Below are 17,264 nucleotides of genomic sequence, written 5' to 3' on the forward strand. Positions count from 1 at the left end.
TACATTTCTTCTTGATTCTCTGTCTTGGCCAGAATATAAGATAAGTTTATACTTAACTAACACATGAAAAAATTAAAGGGAGGGTAAAAAAAAGGGGACAGCTATTCAAAATGACAGGGTAAGTCACAACATAAGCTATGCCCTTTGGTTCAAATTCACAGCATACATGTGTGTAATAAATTCATAAGACTGAATAGTTACAGTAGAATTACAAATGTTAATACTTTTTTTTTTTTTTCCGGTTTGTTGAGACAGGGTTTCTCTATGTAACCTTGGCTGTCTTGGACTCACTATGTAAACCAGGCTGGCCTTGAACTCACAGAGATCCACCTGCCTCTGCCTCTGCCTCTGCCTTTGCCTCCCAATTGCTGGGATTAAAGGAATGTGCCACCACTCCCGACTATGTTATTATTTTTTAATAATTAAAAAATCAGGTAGAAAAAAGTTATGAAGTAAAATGAAAATAAAAGATGCCAACAAGTTTAACAGATAATCCTCATGTTAAAAAAAAAGTTTCAGAAAGCAGGTAAAAAGGAATTAACTGAACAAAGGATCTAATGGGTGCTTAGCTAGACACTGCACACAAAACAAGAAAACACAACTTACTGGTCTATCTTTCTTCCTTTTTCTCTCTCTTTTGGGGATAGGGTAAAACTAAAATTTCCCCTCAATGGATTAAAGCTAGATACACAAATATCTTTTGATCTTTGTCCTTGAGTTATATACCATTTTTGTTCATATGTTGCTAATAATTCCTTCACCTCATCAATAATCTATCTTTCCACTAATTAAGCAAGTACACAAACTCTGATAACAACTGGTCTTCTTCTCTCAACTCAGTTCATGTCAGTATCATCCAGAATGTCCATTTTGAGTTATTATACACAAAATTTTCATTTGCTTTTCTTGATCCTCAGCTTTCTGCTAAGATAAAAGCCTTATTGAGCTACTTAATCACTCATGTATTCCTGTCTCTAATACAATTGTTTAAACACTTCTAAAGAGAGACATTTTAGTATTTTATTCCGAAATTTTACTAAATTCATTTAAAGCCTGGTGGTGCTTCTGCTCTTTCTCTGTTGTTGCAGGCAGCTATGCTCCCAGGTTCCTGGTCACTTCACTGCCTCAGTTACACACTGCATACATATTCTGCTGTAACCATGCTAGCTAGTACACAGGTCTGTACCATGAACCAAGAGCTACGGACTGGAATGCATGAAATTATTAGTCCTGCTATCCCTGTTTGGCTAGATAACACAAGATCTCCTCCAGGGAAAAATGGGGGAAATGAACCTGCCATGGATCAAAGAAGCGGAAAAATGACAGTATAGAATGTATCAAACAGTCTGGCAGGGCTGGAGAGATGGCTCAGTGGTTAAGAGCACTGCCTGCTCCTCCAGAGGTCCTGAGTTCAATTCCCAGCAACCATGAGATCTGATGCCCTCTTCTGGCATGCAGATAGAGCACTCATCTACATAGAATAAATAAATAAATCTTTTAAAAATACTACATAAAAAACAAAAACAAAAAAAGACAAACAAGAAAACCAGCCTGGCATGGTGGCACATGACTTTAATCCCAGCACTCAGGAGGCATGTGCAAAGGGATTTCTGAGTTTGAGGTCAACCTGGTCTACAGAGTGAGTTGCAGGATAGCCAGGGCAACACACGGAAATCCTGTCTCAAAAAAGGGAGAGGGTATATAAACAGCTTTTTAATTTATGGGGATGTCAAAATTGAAAAAAAACTAATAACTTTACATGTTTGTACTATTTAATGAGAGCAAATGCAAGTAAATGAACACAACAGTACTGAGAAAGAAAAGGAGCAACAAATAGGAGCAACAAAGAACTAGGCAGGCTAAGGGCAGAAATAAATTAGAAATGAAGAAAGGTGTCAAAATGACTAATTTGAGAGATGATCTATGAAAAGAATCATACAGTAAATCTATTTCTAACCTAGTTTTTCAGAAGAAAACAAACAGAAAATCAAAACAGAAAACCAAAATGCAACAAGTAGAGTAAATTAAGAATGTTCTAAAAGTCTTACTTTATTTTCAAAATCTTAGATTAGTAGGATGGTGATCTTTCTGATAACATGTATGATCAAATATCCAAAAAACCACTCTCTATGAAAGTACCACACAATCTACAAGATTCATAAAATGCATTTTACTTTAGTGGTAAGGCTGACAGTTCTACTCTACACAAATGTTAATAAAACAAACAAACAAAATTCAATTCATAAATACTATATACCGCTGATGGAAAAATGAATTCACTAAGAAAAACAAAACGACCATGTGACTCACTAGAGTCATGAAAATAACCAGGGTCAAACTCTAGGCCACCTGGGAAGATTAACATTAGGACTGTTCAGATTTTAGACACTTAAATCAATATATGGGTTCTAGATTAAGGTATGAATGTTTTTAATTGAATGAAACTAAACAAAAATCTCAAGATAAGTTAAACTTAGTAGTTAGCAGGAAATGTATACCACTAAATTCTCCAAGTAGAGAGCTCTCAAATCAGTAGCTACAACTGGACTTGGGGGATGGGGTTCAGTGCAGAGAACACTTAAACTTAGTCAAGACCCTGAGCTCCATTCCCAGGGTGAGCACGCCTGCATTACACACACACACACACACACACACACACACACACACACACACACACACATACACACATACACACGAGCATGCACGCGCACAGCAGTGGGGAGGCTGGGGGGGTGGAGGGAGTGTACTTATAGATGTTGAAACAGTTAAAAGGACGGTACTTGTAATTCAAAAAAACTGACATTTTAAAACCTTTTAAGAAAAAAAAAAATCCTCCAGGTTTTGCAGTTTGACTTGAAAATTATATGAAGCATTCAGAAGAAAATAAAATGAATCCTAAACACTGTCTTCCAGAAAAACAGAGTGATTCACAACTAATTTTGAAAATAGCAACAGCTTGCTATCAAACCAAGGGGAAAACACAGTATAAGAAAAATATAGAGCTGGGTATGGTGGTGCACACCTTTTAATCCCAGCACTCAGGGGCTGAGGTCTAATGCCCAGCTGTATAGTAAGACCTTTTCTCAAAAATGGAAGGAAGGGGAAAATTACAGACTATACCTCATAATTATGAAAACAAAAATAACTAAATATTAGCAAATAAAGCCCCAGTTAAATCAGAAGTGAAAAAAATTTTTCTATTTCTACAATATATACATACACACCCAAAGTCAAAAGCAACCTTTAAAAAGCATTGCAAAGTTGGTCTTGGCTATATCAAAACTCCACTTTTTAAATGCAAAGACCTTTCTCTGACATAACTCCACAGTTCTCCAGAATATCTAAATAAAAAGCATCCATGCTGGTCAACCATGAGGGTACAAGCCTGTAATTCCGTCACTTGGGAAGCTGAGGCAGAGGATAATAAGCAAAACTTGGTCTCAGAAAAATCAAAGGATTCCTTCTATTCCCCACGTCTGGGTAACGAGGACCTGCGCTAAGCTATGTGCTGCAGAGCTCCCTTCTACTCCTGTCCCCAGCAGCAGCAGGCCAAGAGGGTGAGACACGTGACCACAGCCCATCAGCTAGAGAAAACAGGAACCAAGGAGTCTTTCCATCTTACTTCTAAGAAACCCAACCGCTTCCCAGATTCGACAACCGCAGTAAGTAGCAGCAGACGTGAGCTGAGGCCGTCCTGCTAGGAAGCTAGCACACATGGGAGGGTAGGGAACGCTGGGCTGAATCAGGCAGAACTCCACTGAGATGACTGTTTGGTTTAAGCCATTTTGAAATGGGCTTTCTGTGATCTGTGGAGTGCTCCAGTGGCAAGGATAGCCTGGGGTGAAGGCAGGGAACCCTGATTCCAGTTATCATATCAAAGAACCTTTACAATGAAAGCTAACGGGAAAGACATGCTTTAGGCTAACTCCTGCGATCAGTAATACTGTGAGTAAAAGTTCAGTACCTTCCACACGATGTACAGGAAGAGGACGGATTTTGTCTATTTGTTTGCTCTAAGATTTTAATTCCACAAGCCATAATGAAATTCAGGGTGACAAATGAGACATTGAGAACTACCACTCTTCTCGAGTATTCTATTTTTTTTTTAAGTAAAAAAAAAAAAAAAAGTTGTCAAATCATATTCACTAGCAAAAACAAAATGCTCGAAAAGATTAAAGGAAGAAACAGGAAATAATTTTTGTATTTCAAAAACATTCCATAGGCTTTCTGTCTAAGAACATTAGACAAAACATGTAATAAATGATCTATTCTTCCTAAGCAAATTATTTGTCTAGAAATTAATTAATAAACCCTATCAACACATAATTTTGACTACTGAAAATCCCAGACGGCATGTGACTTTTTTTTTTTTTTTTTGGTTTTTCGAGACAGGGTTTCTCTGTGTAGCCTTGGCCATCCTGGACTCACTTTGTAGACCAGGCTGGCCTCGAACTCACAGCGATCCGCCTGCCTCTGCCTCCCAAGTGCTGGGATTAAAGGCGTGCGCCACCACGCCCGGCTGCATGTGACTTTTATCTACCATTTTAATACATTTTTCCTTCTCATAAGTTATGTTCTCCAAGAGCTAAAATATTTTTCTATTTTTAAAAGAAGGATTTGGTTGGAAAGAAGAAAGGAAAATAATGTAATTACATTTTAATTTTAAAATTTAAAAATTATTTAAAAGCAGGACTAGGATCAGTGTCTATCTGGTATATGATAAGATACAAGATGAACTGCAAAACACAACTGGCAAAAAGTGAAAAGTTAGGAGTGGGGACAAGGACTTACTGAATAAGCCTGGCAACCCGAGTTTAAGTCCTAGAACTCCATGGTAGAAGGGGACTGACCTCCACCCTGGGGAGTAGTGAGAGGAGTGTTTCTATGCTCATGTGAGCACGTGCGCACACACACAATTTTTAATTTAATGAAGAGAACTCATATTCACATCTTATTTTCTATACAGTTTATCCTCAAATCCTTTAAAACTAAGGCTCGTTGTCTATCATTGTGCTCAATATATAAGGACAGTCCCCAGAAGATAAATAAAATATAATAATATAATATAAATAACTATAAAGGACATTAAATATGTCTTTTAGTGGATCATCATTTATAATATCTACAAAAGCCACAGAAACGTTTCATCTGTAATATGCTTCATGTCATTACATGATACCAACTAAAGGAAATACATTATGAAAAACCTGGTAGCCACTGATTAGCTCCGCAAAGGAAGTCTTTTTCTTTTCCCAACCTAACTTATTTTTTAAGGCTTTTTTTTTTAACCAAAGTGTGGGCGCATGCTCGCATGCACGGACGGGGACACACACACACACACACACACACACACACACAGAGGGAACCATCAATGTACAGCACTACCCACTTAATTACCAATCAAATCACTTTTGGTGAGCTACAAATTAAACTTCTAATAGCACACTGGAATCTCTAAACTGTTCCCTTTTCCTTATGAGTAGCACAAATGGTACTTACTGTCTTGAAGAGGCAAACTGCAAAGAGATATTTACCTTTCATGACATTAAATAAACAGAAAAAAAACTTCAAAATACTTAGATAAATGTAGGCAGTACCTACGTAAACAGACTAACACAACGCTATGGATTTAGGTGCAACTATAACTAATTCTTGACACGCCAAAACAAAAAGTTCAAATTATAACTTCACAGAAATAGAGATCTTGGGGAGTACTTTGAAAAGTCAGATTTTTTTCTCAAAGATATGGAAAGAAAAACAAAATAAAACCCAAAACACCAGAAATTCAAAAAAGCTACCTTACCAAATATGTTTGTGGAGTGCCCTTTCCTTGCAATAGGTCTGAGCTCATTGTGTCCCCAGCCATACGTTCTGTAATTGTCCCAGGCATGCTTCATCATCTGCGAGGAGAAAATGTACAAAACACCATGAGAAGCGATCCACTTTAGACTTCATATAGTTTACATATAACTTACCCATTCTGCCCTTCTGCCCTTGTTTCACTATAAAAACACATGCCTACTGTGCAGGCTACTCATGTCAACTTGACACAAGCTGGAATTACCTGAAGAGAGGGAACATCACTTAAGAAACTGCCTTCCCAGCTGTAAGCAATTTTCTTAATTAGTGATTGATGGGGGAGGGCCCAGCCCATTGTGGGTGTGGCCATCCCTGGGCTGCTGGTCCTGGCCTCTATAAAAAAAAGCAGGCTGAGCGAGCCATGAGGAGCTAGCCACTGATCAGCACTCCTCCATGGCCTCTCCATCAGTTCCTGCCTCCAGGTTCCTGTCCTATTTGAGTTCCTGTCCTGTTGGAGTTCCTGTCTTGTTTGACTTTCTGTCCTGTTGGAGTTCCTGTCCTGTTTGAGTTCCTGTCCTGTTTGAGTTCCTGTCACGACTTCCTTCCATGTTGAAGAGCAATATGGAAGTGTAAGGCAAATAAACCCTTTACTCTCCAATTTGCTTTTTGGTCATGGTGTTTCATCGCAGCAATAGAAACCCTAACAAAGATAACTACATTTAATTTCTATTTACACAACAACAAAAATAATTAGATGTAATCAAAAAGCGAATGGGGGAAAGCGTAGCTATTTGACATTTTTTCCGTTTATAAACTATAAAACTTTGGGGAACAGCTCCACTCTCTTCATTGTGATAATGAGTGGGGTATTAATCAAGGGGCCTTGCTTCTACCATCAACTAATTCAGCCTAACTACACCATCTCTTAACTTTAGAGCAGGGACCAGAAGGTTTAATAAACTGTTGCAAAGCCTAACAGTCCTGGGCATTATGTAACCAAATGGCATGTCTGTATTCCAACTAAAATTATTTTCTTTTTTTTTTTTTTTTTAAAGATTTTATTTATTATTATGTATACAATGTTTTGCCTGCATGTGCACCTGCACTCCAGAAGAGGGCACCAGATCAAATTATAGATGGTTGTGAGGCACCATGTGGGTGCTGGGAATTGAACTCAGGACCTTTGGAAGAACAGACAGTGCTCTTAACCTCTGAGCCATCTCTCCAGCCCTAAAATTATTTTCAAAAACAGGTAAATGAACAACCTAGCCCACAGGTTTTAAGTGTCCAATCCTTGCTCTAGTCAGTGACCAGACAGGCGTAGGGATCTAGCAGGACAAGCAAGTCTTTTGCATTCATATTAATATAGACATTAGGAGGAAAGAGAAATCTCATTTTATGATCTCAAGGGTTTATATAATATAATTTAATCCTAAAACTGATAATGGCTCATTTTCTCCCAACAATAACAACAAAAAAGTTGAGAGACAGAGGCAGAGACAGAGACAGAGACACAGAGACAGAGAGAAACGCACATTACAGACTTAGAATCAACCATGCCTAATTGCCCTCATTTGAAGCCATTAAGCTAATAAACATTCTGTGTCAGTTGGTATGACTTGAATTTGTTTCTACTTTTAACAACATATGTAGCTCTGGGCTATAGCATTTGAAGCAACAGCAAACTGCAGTGTGCCATTTACCATCAGCGCATTCGTCAGAGCACTTCCAAGCTTGTTCCATACAACCAGTATCAATCAGACACCAAAATTAGGCAGAAACAGTAGAAGAAAACTTCAGACTAATACAGACAAAAAGTACTTCTAAAACAAATTAGCACTATATAAAGAAAATGACAACATGATAACATGCAGTTTCACCCAGACATATAAATGTTAACATTTAAAAAATAAGTATCATTCACCATATTAAAAAGAAAAAAAATCAGACAATTATCTAGACAAAAATAGACAGCATTTCACAAAATTCAAGACATAATTCTTTTTCTTTTTTAAAAAGATTTTATTTTATTTATTGTATATGAGTGTTCCATTTGTATGTACCCCTGTATACCAGAAGAGGGCATCAGACAACATTACACATGGTTTGAGCCACGATGTGGTTGCTGGGAATTGAACTCAGGACCTCTGGAAGAGCAGGCAGTGCTCTTAAACGCTGAGCCATCTCTCCAGCCCAACACACAAGTCTTGATGCAAACTCTTAAACTGTAATTACAAAGAACTATCTTCAACCAACACGCCTGACAGTTAAGTATTAAACACTTATGTTCTAAAGTAAGTGCCTAACCGAGTCTGTCAGTTCTCACCATTTCTTTCAAAAAATAGTTAATAGAAGGTCTAGCCAGTATAGTAAGCTAAGAAACAAAAATAAAGAAAAAGGAAAAGTACCAATATTCAATAAAGGGATGACTATGTAGAAGGAAAACCAGAAGTTATCTACAAAAAGGTCACTAGAAATAGTAAGTCAGAGCAGGCATGATAAAGGAATGATAAACTAACCCCAAAAGCATTGCTAATACTAACCTCTATGGACACTAGCAAAGTACTGAGCCTGAGCCTTGTCCTGAACTCCCTCAAATGCCCCTGATTATCAATCTCAATTATTACATGAGTAAAAAAGTATTTCAAAACATTATAACAGCATCTGAAAATGAGTAAGGAAGGTATCCAAACAGAAAGCTGTTAGTATCTCCTCCAAACTCCCCCAAAAAGTGTACTAAGCAGCCCAAGTATAAAACACAGGCTCTAGATGACAGGCAAAAATTAAAATGTCACTCCATTTGACTTATCAAGGTCAAGGTTTACAATGCTAAGGCCAAGTGTGATGGCCATCAGGACGGAACATCAATTTAACAGGATAAGGAGCCACGGAAATAAAGAAACAACTCTGGCCACGTCTGTGAGGAGGTTTCCAGGGAGGCTTCACTGAAGGAGTCAGAGCCACACTGAAAGCGGGTGGCACCATCCCTTCCACTTGGGTCAAGCTGGGGGAGAAACGCAGGAAAGGAGAAGCCAGCTGAGCACAGGACTCACGCTCTCTCTCTCACTTCCTGACTGCAGATGCAACTTGCCTAGCCATCTCATCTTCCCCGACACAACAATGTCTCAAACTGTGAGCCAAAATAAGCCCATGCACCTTGCCCTCCCTGCCCCTCTCTTTCTTTTGTAGCTCCTATAAAATATCAATTGTGTCGTAGCAGTGAGGAAAACTGGCAAGCTTAAAATACATTAAATAGAGAGGTATCTGAGTGTGTAAGGCAAGTGTGTTCCTGCTGATGTCGTTAAACCTTGTGAAGCTGCTTCTTCACAGGCAGCATAACTGTAAATTCTACTCAAACTTATCAGGGGCCCCACTTAACACAGTGTAACTCAGGTCCACTAGAGGTGGTGTTCTTTTAATCTGTAATTCCTAGGATTACAACTCGAAAGATTTCTGAGGCTAAACAGACTTAAAGACTTTTGAGATGAACCTTTTTCTACTGTTCAGCCATGAAGACTCTTGGGAAGGAGCATGGTCCTAACAGCAGCACAGCTGCTTAAAACATGGCTCACGCAGCACAGCCAGCTCAGAATCTAGGCTGCGACAAGCCCTGCACAGCGTCTGGTACAACCTCTTCAAGCTGAATGGTTTCATTCATTCAATAAGTTGATACCTGGATTCTACTCTATTTATAAAGCCCTGTGCTTCAAAACATAGTGAAGGTAGAATTACCACCTAAACAAATTTTAACTTCAAAAACTTACATTGTGATCAATAAAGAAAAAGACAGAGCTCCAGCCCTTCCTTCCAACCTGGGAATGAATTACAAGTACCCTAAAGAACACGGTGAGCATGCACCACCATGTAATATCCAGTCAGACTACACCGCCACCACTCCCTAGCACCAACCCAGCTTATTACCTCTTTAATCTTTTCTCTTTTCTTCCTGATCTCTGTGTCTTCTGGGTCTCCACCACTGACCCCTACACGCTGTGGGACAGGGACAGGTGGCAGAATTCTGGTCTCTTTTGTCTTCATTGCTTGGGCTACTTTATTTTTCTCTGTCTGAATTTCTGCACGTATTTCCTCTCTTGACTTTCTTAATTTTTCTTTTGCTTCTTCCAGGGCCTTCTCATGATCAGCTCGAATCTTATTTCTCAGACGCTCTTCTTCTTCCCTGTGAAATAAAAATAAATTTAAAATTTTTTAAAAGCTGGTAAGAGTTCTTCAAATTCTTCCACTAAACTCTAATTTTTTTCTAGTTTCCCCCACATTAAAAGGTAAGAATTATCAGTGATAGAAACTCATATCTGCACAAAGAATAGGATAAATGTATGGTGGTATGAAAAGGAGATGTACTCTAGATCCTGAATAAATATTTTACATGGAAAGAGGAACCCTAGAAAAAAGTTCCAATTCTATGACAGAGAACAAGAAAAACTACAACCAGTAACTTGAAGAGGATCCATGGAAAGAGGGCAAGGATGAGGGCAAGGATGAGGGCAAGGATGAGGGCAGGGATGAGGGCAAGGATGAGGGCAGGGATGAGGGCAGGGATGAGCAGGGATGAGGGCAGGGATGAGGGCAGGGATGAGGGCAGGGATGAGGACAGGGATGAGGGCAGGGATGAGCAGGGATGAGGGCAGGGATGAGGGCAGGGATGAGCAGGGATGAGGGCAGGGATGAGCAGGGATGAGGGCAGGGACGAGGGCAGGAATGAGCAGGGATGAGGGCAGGGATGAGGGCAGGGATGAGGGCAGGGATGAGGGCAGGGATGAGGGCAGGGAAGAGGGCAGGGATGAGGGCAAGGATAAGGGCAAGGATGAGCACAGGGATGAGGGCAGGGATGAGGGCAAGGATGAGGGCAGGGATGAGGGCAAGGATGAGGGCAAGGATGAGGGCAGGGATGAGGGCAGGGATGAGGGCAAGGATGAGGGCAAGGATAAGCACAGGGACGAGGGCAGGGATGAGGGCAAGGATGAGGGCAGGGATGAGGGCAAGGATGAGGGCAAGGATGAGGGCAGGGATGAGGGCAGGGATGAGGGCAAGGATGAGGGCAAGGATGAGGGCAGGGATGAGGGCAAGGATGAGGGCAAGGATGAGGGCAGGGATGAGGGCAAGGATGAGGGCAGGGATGAGGGCAAGGATGAGGGCAGGGATGAGGGCAGGGATGAGGGCAGGGATGAGGACAGGGATGAGGGCAGGGATGAGCAGGGATGAGGGCAGGGATGAGGGCAGGGATGAGGGCACGGATGAGGACAGGGAAGAGGGCAGGGATGAGGGCAGGGATGAGGGCAGGGATGAGGGCAAGGATGAGGGCAAGGATGAGCACAGGGACGAGGGCAGGGACGAGGGCAAGGATGAGGGCAGGGATAAGGGCAGGGATGAGGGCAAGGATGAGGGCAGGGATGAGGGCAGGGATGAGGGCAAGGATGAGGGCAAGGATGAGGGCAGGGATGAGGGCAGGGATGAGGGCAGGGATGAGGGCAGGGATGAGGACAGGGAAGAGGGCAGGGATGAGGTCAGGGATGAGGGCAAGGATAAGGGCAAGGATGAGCACAGGGATGAGGGCAGGGATGAGGGCAAGGATGAGGGCAGGGATGAGGGCAAGGATGAGGGCAAGGATGAGGGCAGGGATGAGGGCAGGGATGAGGGCAAGGATGAGGGCAAGGATAAGCACAGGGACGAGGGCAGGGATGAGGGCAGGGATGAGGGCAGGGATGAGGGCAAGGATGAGGGCAGGGATGAGGGCAAGGATGAGGGCAAGGATGAGGGCAGGGATGAGGGCAAGGATGAGGGCAAGGATGAGGGCAGGGATGAAGGCAAGGATGAGGGCAGGGATGAGGGCAAGGATGAGGGCAGGGATGAGGGCAGGGATGAGCAGGGATGAGGGCAGGGATGAGGGCAGGGATGAGGGCAGGGATGAGCAGGGATGAGGGCAGGGATGAGGACAGGGATGAGGGCAGGGATGAGCAGGGATGAGGGCAGGGATGAGGGCAGGGATGAGCAGGGATGAGGGCAGGGATGAGGACAGGGAAGAGGGCAGGGATGAGGGCAGGGATGAGGGCAGGGATGAGGGCAAGGATGAGGGCAAGGATGAGCACAGGGACGAGGGCAGGGACGAGGGCAAGGATGAGGGCAAGGATGAGGGCAGGGATGAGGGCAGGGATGAGGGCAAGGATGAGGGCAAGGATGAGGGCAGGGATGAGGGCAGGGATGAGGGCAAGGATGAGGGCAAGGATGAGGGCAGGGATGAGGGCAGGGATGAGGGCAGGGATGAGGACAGGGAAGAGGGCAGGGATGAGGGCAGGGATGAGGGCAAGGATAAGGGCAAGGATGAGCACAGGGATGAGGGCAGGGATGAGGGCAAGGATGAGGGCAGGGATGAGGGCAAGGATGAGGGCAGGGATGAGGGCAGGAATGAGGGCAAGGATGAGGGCAGGGATGAGGGCAAGGATGAGGGCAGGGATGAGGGCAGGGATGAGGGCAGGGATGACGGCAGGGGTGAGGGCAGGGATGAGGGCAGGGACAACAGGAGGGACCAGTGGAGAAGGGAGAACACAGCATCAGTGGGGTGGATGGAAACATGAGCCCAGGACCAAGGGAAGAGGCAGAAAATTAGAGGCAGGAAGCTTTCGTCTCCTTAGGACAGCATAAGCTGCTGAAGCTACTTTGCAAATGGCCAAGTCTTAATAGTGCAATGATTCCCAACTGATAAAGACTAATTAAAATTCTCTTCAGCCTTTTTTAAAAATAAAACTTCCAATTTAGTTAGTGGTGAATACAGTATTTCTTATCCTAATAATTGAGACCACAGGTGTTTCAGATTTCAGCTCATGGGGTTTTTAAATTTCTGGTTGTGTTTCCCCTAATCTAAAAATTCTTACTGCAAACACCTGTCATAACAAGACAAGTGCTGTCCCACTCATGTGATGTAGGTAGAGATGGCAAAGTCAGGGAGCTGCAAAGTAAAATATTGGTATCCAGTGACAGGGTAGGGGTGATAAAGTCATTGTTTTATGGGTGCAGATAAAAAGATAAAAAAGAGGCCTAGGGATGAAAGAGACTGGTGGCTGAACAACCATATGAACGTACTTCAAGACGGCTAACAGAATAAACTGCTACATATCCTTTACCATAATCTTTAAACTAGAAGAAAAGCCTATACAAACATTTATACCAGCTTTATTCATAATAGGCACAAACTAGAAAAAGCCAGACGTTCTTCAAATAGATGGTTAAACAAAAGACAGATATGCACACATGTGCGCACACACATTTGAAAAATACAAAGCCACCTTACCAAAAATAAAGAGAATATTGTGCCTGCCCAATGTAACACATCATAATTCACTTAGATGAGCTAATCTTTCCCACCTGTCCACAGGTACAGAACCCTAATTTAATAAACAAGAAAAAGGGGGTCTGCCAGAAAATATTCTTCTCTATGGATTAATAAACGAACAAAACCAGGTGAGAAAACAGCCTTTTGGCTGCTAAGCCCAAACTGACCCGGCTATTTGTTGTTCTCTTCCCATGAGGCTGCGGTGCAGCCATAACAGCACAAGACCAAATCGCCGGCATGGATCAAGACAGAAGATAAAGGAGACTCTGCTGGAGCCCTCAACTGCCTGCCCCAGATTTCAGATTCTATGGAGTTTCTGGGAGTAGGGTGTTCTGACGCTTTCAGCTAAGAGTCTCCCCAACTTACTCTATGAAAGCATGAGCAAACACAGGGGTTCAGAAAAATTGTTCTCTCAAACGAAGTTTCTGTCTTGTGACCCCCACCCCACCCCAGGCAGGAAGTCTCTGTGTAACAGCCCTGCCTGTCCTGGAACTTGCTTTGGAGACTAAACTGGCTGTGAATTCACAGAGACCCGCCTGCTTCTGCCTCCCAAGGGCTGAGATGAAAGGCGTGCCAGCTAAGTCTCTGTCTTCATGACAAGTTGTGGAATCCCGAGAAGGAAGCTAGGGGCTAACACCCTGTGCGTCAATAAGCCACCTGTCCTCAATAAGACAATTAAAAGAGCTAACTTAACAGAGGGATAGAGATCCAGTGACAAGCCCCCTCAAGTCCATCCTTTGTAATGTGACCACATTGAATAAGCCTCCTTTTCCTTCTTTTCATTAATCAATTAGCTATTAGCTGGCTTGTAATGGATGGGTGGCCACGCTTGCTGAGCACAGTCCAGTAGCAGCTTCCAGCACTGCACTGCCTCACTAACTGCTCAATAGCTTTCCATAGCCCACCCTGTTTGCAAAGGCTCACAGACTAACCGTAAGGCATCTTCACCCACCCCTGAACCTCTGCAAACAGGTATTATACACTACTATGCAGAGTCAGCCCTGAAGTGGACGGCAAGGGAGGCAGGCCACAATATATCCCACCTATAAAAGCTCCTCAATGAAACACGACCATTTTATAGGGCCTGAGCTCTGTCAAAGAAATGTCTAACACACTCCCGAAAATTACTTAGTCTCCTTACTCTCCGTATCAGAACACACTAACCTAGGCCATCTCTCTGACTCTGCCATCAGTGAGGCCTGTGGCATCTTCACTAGCAGGGTGACATTAAACATTATCACCTCTCTGCGCCTCCTTTTCTCCTATGACAAAGCCTCTGACAAACACATGATAACTACAAGATTGGAGGAGAGGGCCCTCGGTTTAGAGTCCAGCAAAGTCCTGAATTGGGTTCCTCCATCATCACCTTTCTGCTCTGCTTTTCTCATTCCTACCCACTCTCCACACAGTCACATACACAGTCAATTACTGACTTGAGCTACGTATCACTTCCTTTTTAATCAATGTCCTTTGGAACCTGCACTCTTACACCTTTTCAGTTTTGCCAAACAGGAGAAAGGAGCAAATTCTGTGAAAGCCTACAAAAATATAGACGGCACCAAATCATTCGAAGACAAGGCCTACATCTTTAAAGGCAAAAGCAGGAGAACACTGTGCCTTGCCTCTCCTCTCTAGTCCAGTGCCAACAGTTCCTTTGTCCTGTGTCTACAACTGCACTCAGATTTGCACCAACCTTCATTTCTAAGGCCCCCCATTAAAGATTATAATGCTTCCATTCTTCCTGTGGTGCCCAGAAAGCCCTGGGCACAGCAGCTCTTGGTGCAAGTAGGTCTCTGAACCAGAGGACGTGAGGAGACATTATGTGCAGAGGACCTATGTTTGTTTCTAGACCACTTGAAAACTGTTCAACACAGAAACCTCCAGAAACATACGACCAACTTCAAACTCCCAGGATATCCCACACCTAGAGCCTACTCAAGCTCAACTTCTTTCCTACGTTCCCATTAGTTTCTTCTCTAACCACAGGGCCTCCCACAGAGCAGCAGCGGAGCAGGCCTCCAGGCCAAAGCCTTCCTTCAAGGCCTGAGCCAAGGGCACAAGGAAGAAATAAGATTCTTGAATCAGTCACTCTCCTTTCATAGCAACAGCTTTAGAGGAGCTACAAAAATTAAAACATCTTTCAGAAAATGTGATTAACTTTTATAAAAAAAATACATGTGATATGAACTCAAAGATAGTATGCAAAAATGAAATTAGTGTTATTCATTTAGCAAAAGGAAAATTCTTATTTCTAACCCAAGTCCCAAAACAGTGTTTGTAACTGTTTTCCTGAAGCCCTCACTGAACCATCCAAACTAGAATAGTTTTCGGGGTAGCCTAAGACTCATTTTGTCAGTCTTCCTCCTCGTAAACAGAAACTTCTCTTGTCATATAAATGAAAGCGAATACAAACTGCTCTCGTTTTGCTTCCTAAATATTTCTCAACCCTGTCTTCCTTCTCCACCTGTGGTCCACGCTGCCGCCATGCTGGAGTCGTCTCCCAACAGTCTTCACACACCACACTGTTCCCGCTGAAAGCCTTTCTCTCGCTAGCTGTATGGCAGAACAAACAGCTTTCTGCCACCATACAAACCCTGTCACCCTCACTTGCAATACTTCACTTATTCTCTCTATGTATTAAAGAATTCTACGTAGATGCTAAAAAACTTGTCTCTGCAGATTCATTTGCCCATGCATCCCTCTTGAGGTCCCCTGACACCTCTTCCCACGGACAGCCTTTTGTGGGCATTATTTACCTTCTATTTAAAACACTCTTAATCTCTCTTTCTTTGCCCCCAAGCCATAGGTCAATTGACATTTCAAGTTGAATTAGGAAGTTTCTCTAACAGTCTCTCGGCATCATAATTCTTTCTTTCACAGTGCTATCATATGGGATTTTGTGATTAAATATTTTTCCTATAAGACAAAAAACCATTATATTTTGGTTTCTGTTCAAATCCATGATGGAAAGCTTACCTCAACAGGCAGATAACAGAGGCTCAAAAGGTTTAAATGCAAACAAGTTCCAAGTCCTAGCAAAAGTGCTGAGATATAGTCACAGAGCTGTGAAGAGCAATTGTCCTTAAAGTAAGCAACTTGGCCAGTTCACCCTCAGACCCACGTTAAACTCATGGAGTAGTAACAGAGCACCTAGCTGTTAATAATACAGTCAGGTAACGGCATTTTACTTCGTTAGCTAAATGTTAGAATCAACTGCACAGCTACAAGTGACGTACATTTGAAAGCAACATGTGGGAACTACAATTTACATAATTTGTATAAGTAACTTTAAAAATAAAAATTTGAACTCCTAAATTCTAGTGTTTTACAGAAAAGCACTAGAAAAAAAGGATAATACATCATAATTGGATTTCTTTCCAAAATATTAAGAGCTTTAGAAAATTCTACTAATAAAAATTGTCTACTAATAAAGAAAAACAATTAAATCTTCCATTAGAATAAAAGAGAGAATAAAAGGCAATATCCATTTATGATGATATACCTCATAACAAAGGAGAAAAAGAGAAAACAACCAAATAAAAGGTACCTTCCAAAGGCAAATACAATCCTTGTCATTCAATACAATCATTCCTAAACTACAAAAGCAATTCCCTTCAGAGGAGCGAACAAGATGCTATCATAGCTTCTACTTGACTGCAGTGGAAACTGTCAGCAGCAAAAACTACAGCAGAGGTGAAAGGAAGGATGACACAGGAGGGAAGGGCTGAAACAGTCTCTGTCACAGGCGAAGTCTATAGGAATCTACAAACCACTATAAGTCAGAATGCAGCAGGATGGGGAGCGGACAGCCAGTACTCGGCACTCGCCACCTTTCTAGACTCCAAACCTCCAGCTTCCACTAATGCTCTCTCTATGGCAATGCCATGTTTGCACAGTTGAGTTTGCACAGCTTAGACTAGAATTTTTAAATTAGCTTCGAAACAGCCTTCTCAACCATCCTGTTTTAATAATATTAAAGGAAAATTTCATAGAATTAGAAAAAAATAAAAAATAACTGACAGTTAAGTAAATTGCTACTAATGTACAACACAGACCAAGAACAGTTTTAGCAAATGACTAGAGGGAAATTGGCAACTGGTAAAGAAAACACTGAAACAAC

The 17,264-nt window shown here is 42.3% G+C and overlaps 1 protein-coding gene across 1 annotated transcript in view; it reads right to left on the reverse strand.

Moving 5' to 3' along the window:
* Positions 1–17,264, reverse strand: part of Man1a2 (mannosidase alpha class 1A member 2) — a 129,783-nt gene that overhangs the window by 87,539 nt on the left and 24,980 nt on the right. The window contains exons 2-3 of the mRNA XM_051165980.1: positions 9,721–9,976; positions 5,804–5,900 (exon numbers count right to left, since the gene is read on the reverse strand). Coding sequence (XP_051021937.1) covers positions 5,804–5,900; positions 9,721–9,976 — 353 coding nt within the window. The remainder of the gene's footprint in view (positions 1–5,803; positions 5,901–9,720; positions 9,977–17,264) is intronic.

This window comes from Acomys russatus, chromosome 23, assembly GCF_903995435.1.
Source record: "Acomys russatus chromosome 23, mAcoRus1.1, whole genome shotgun sequence".
NCBI lineage: Eukaryota > Metazoa > Chordata > Mammalia > Rodentia > Muridae > Acomys > Acomys russatus.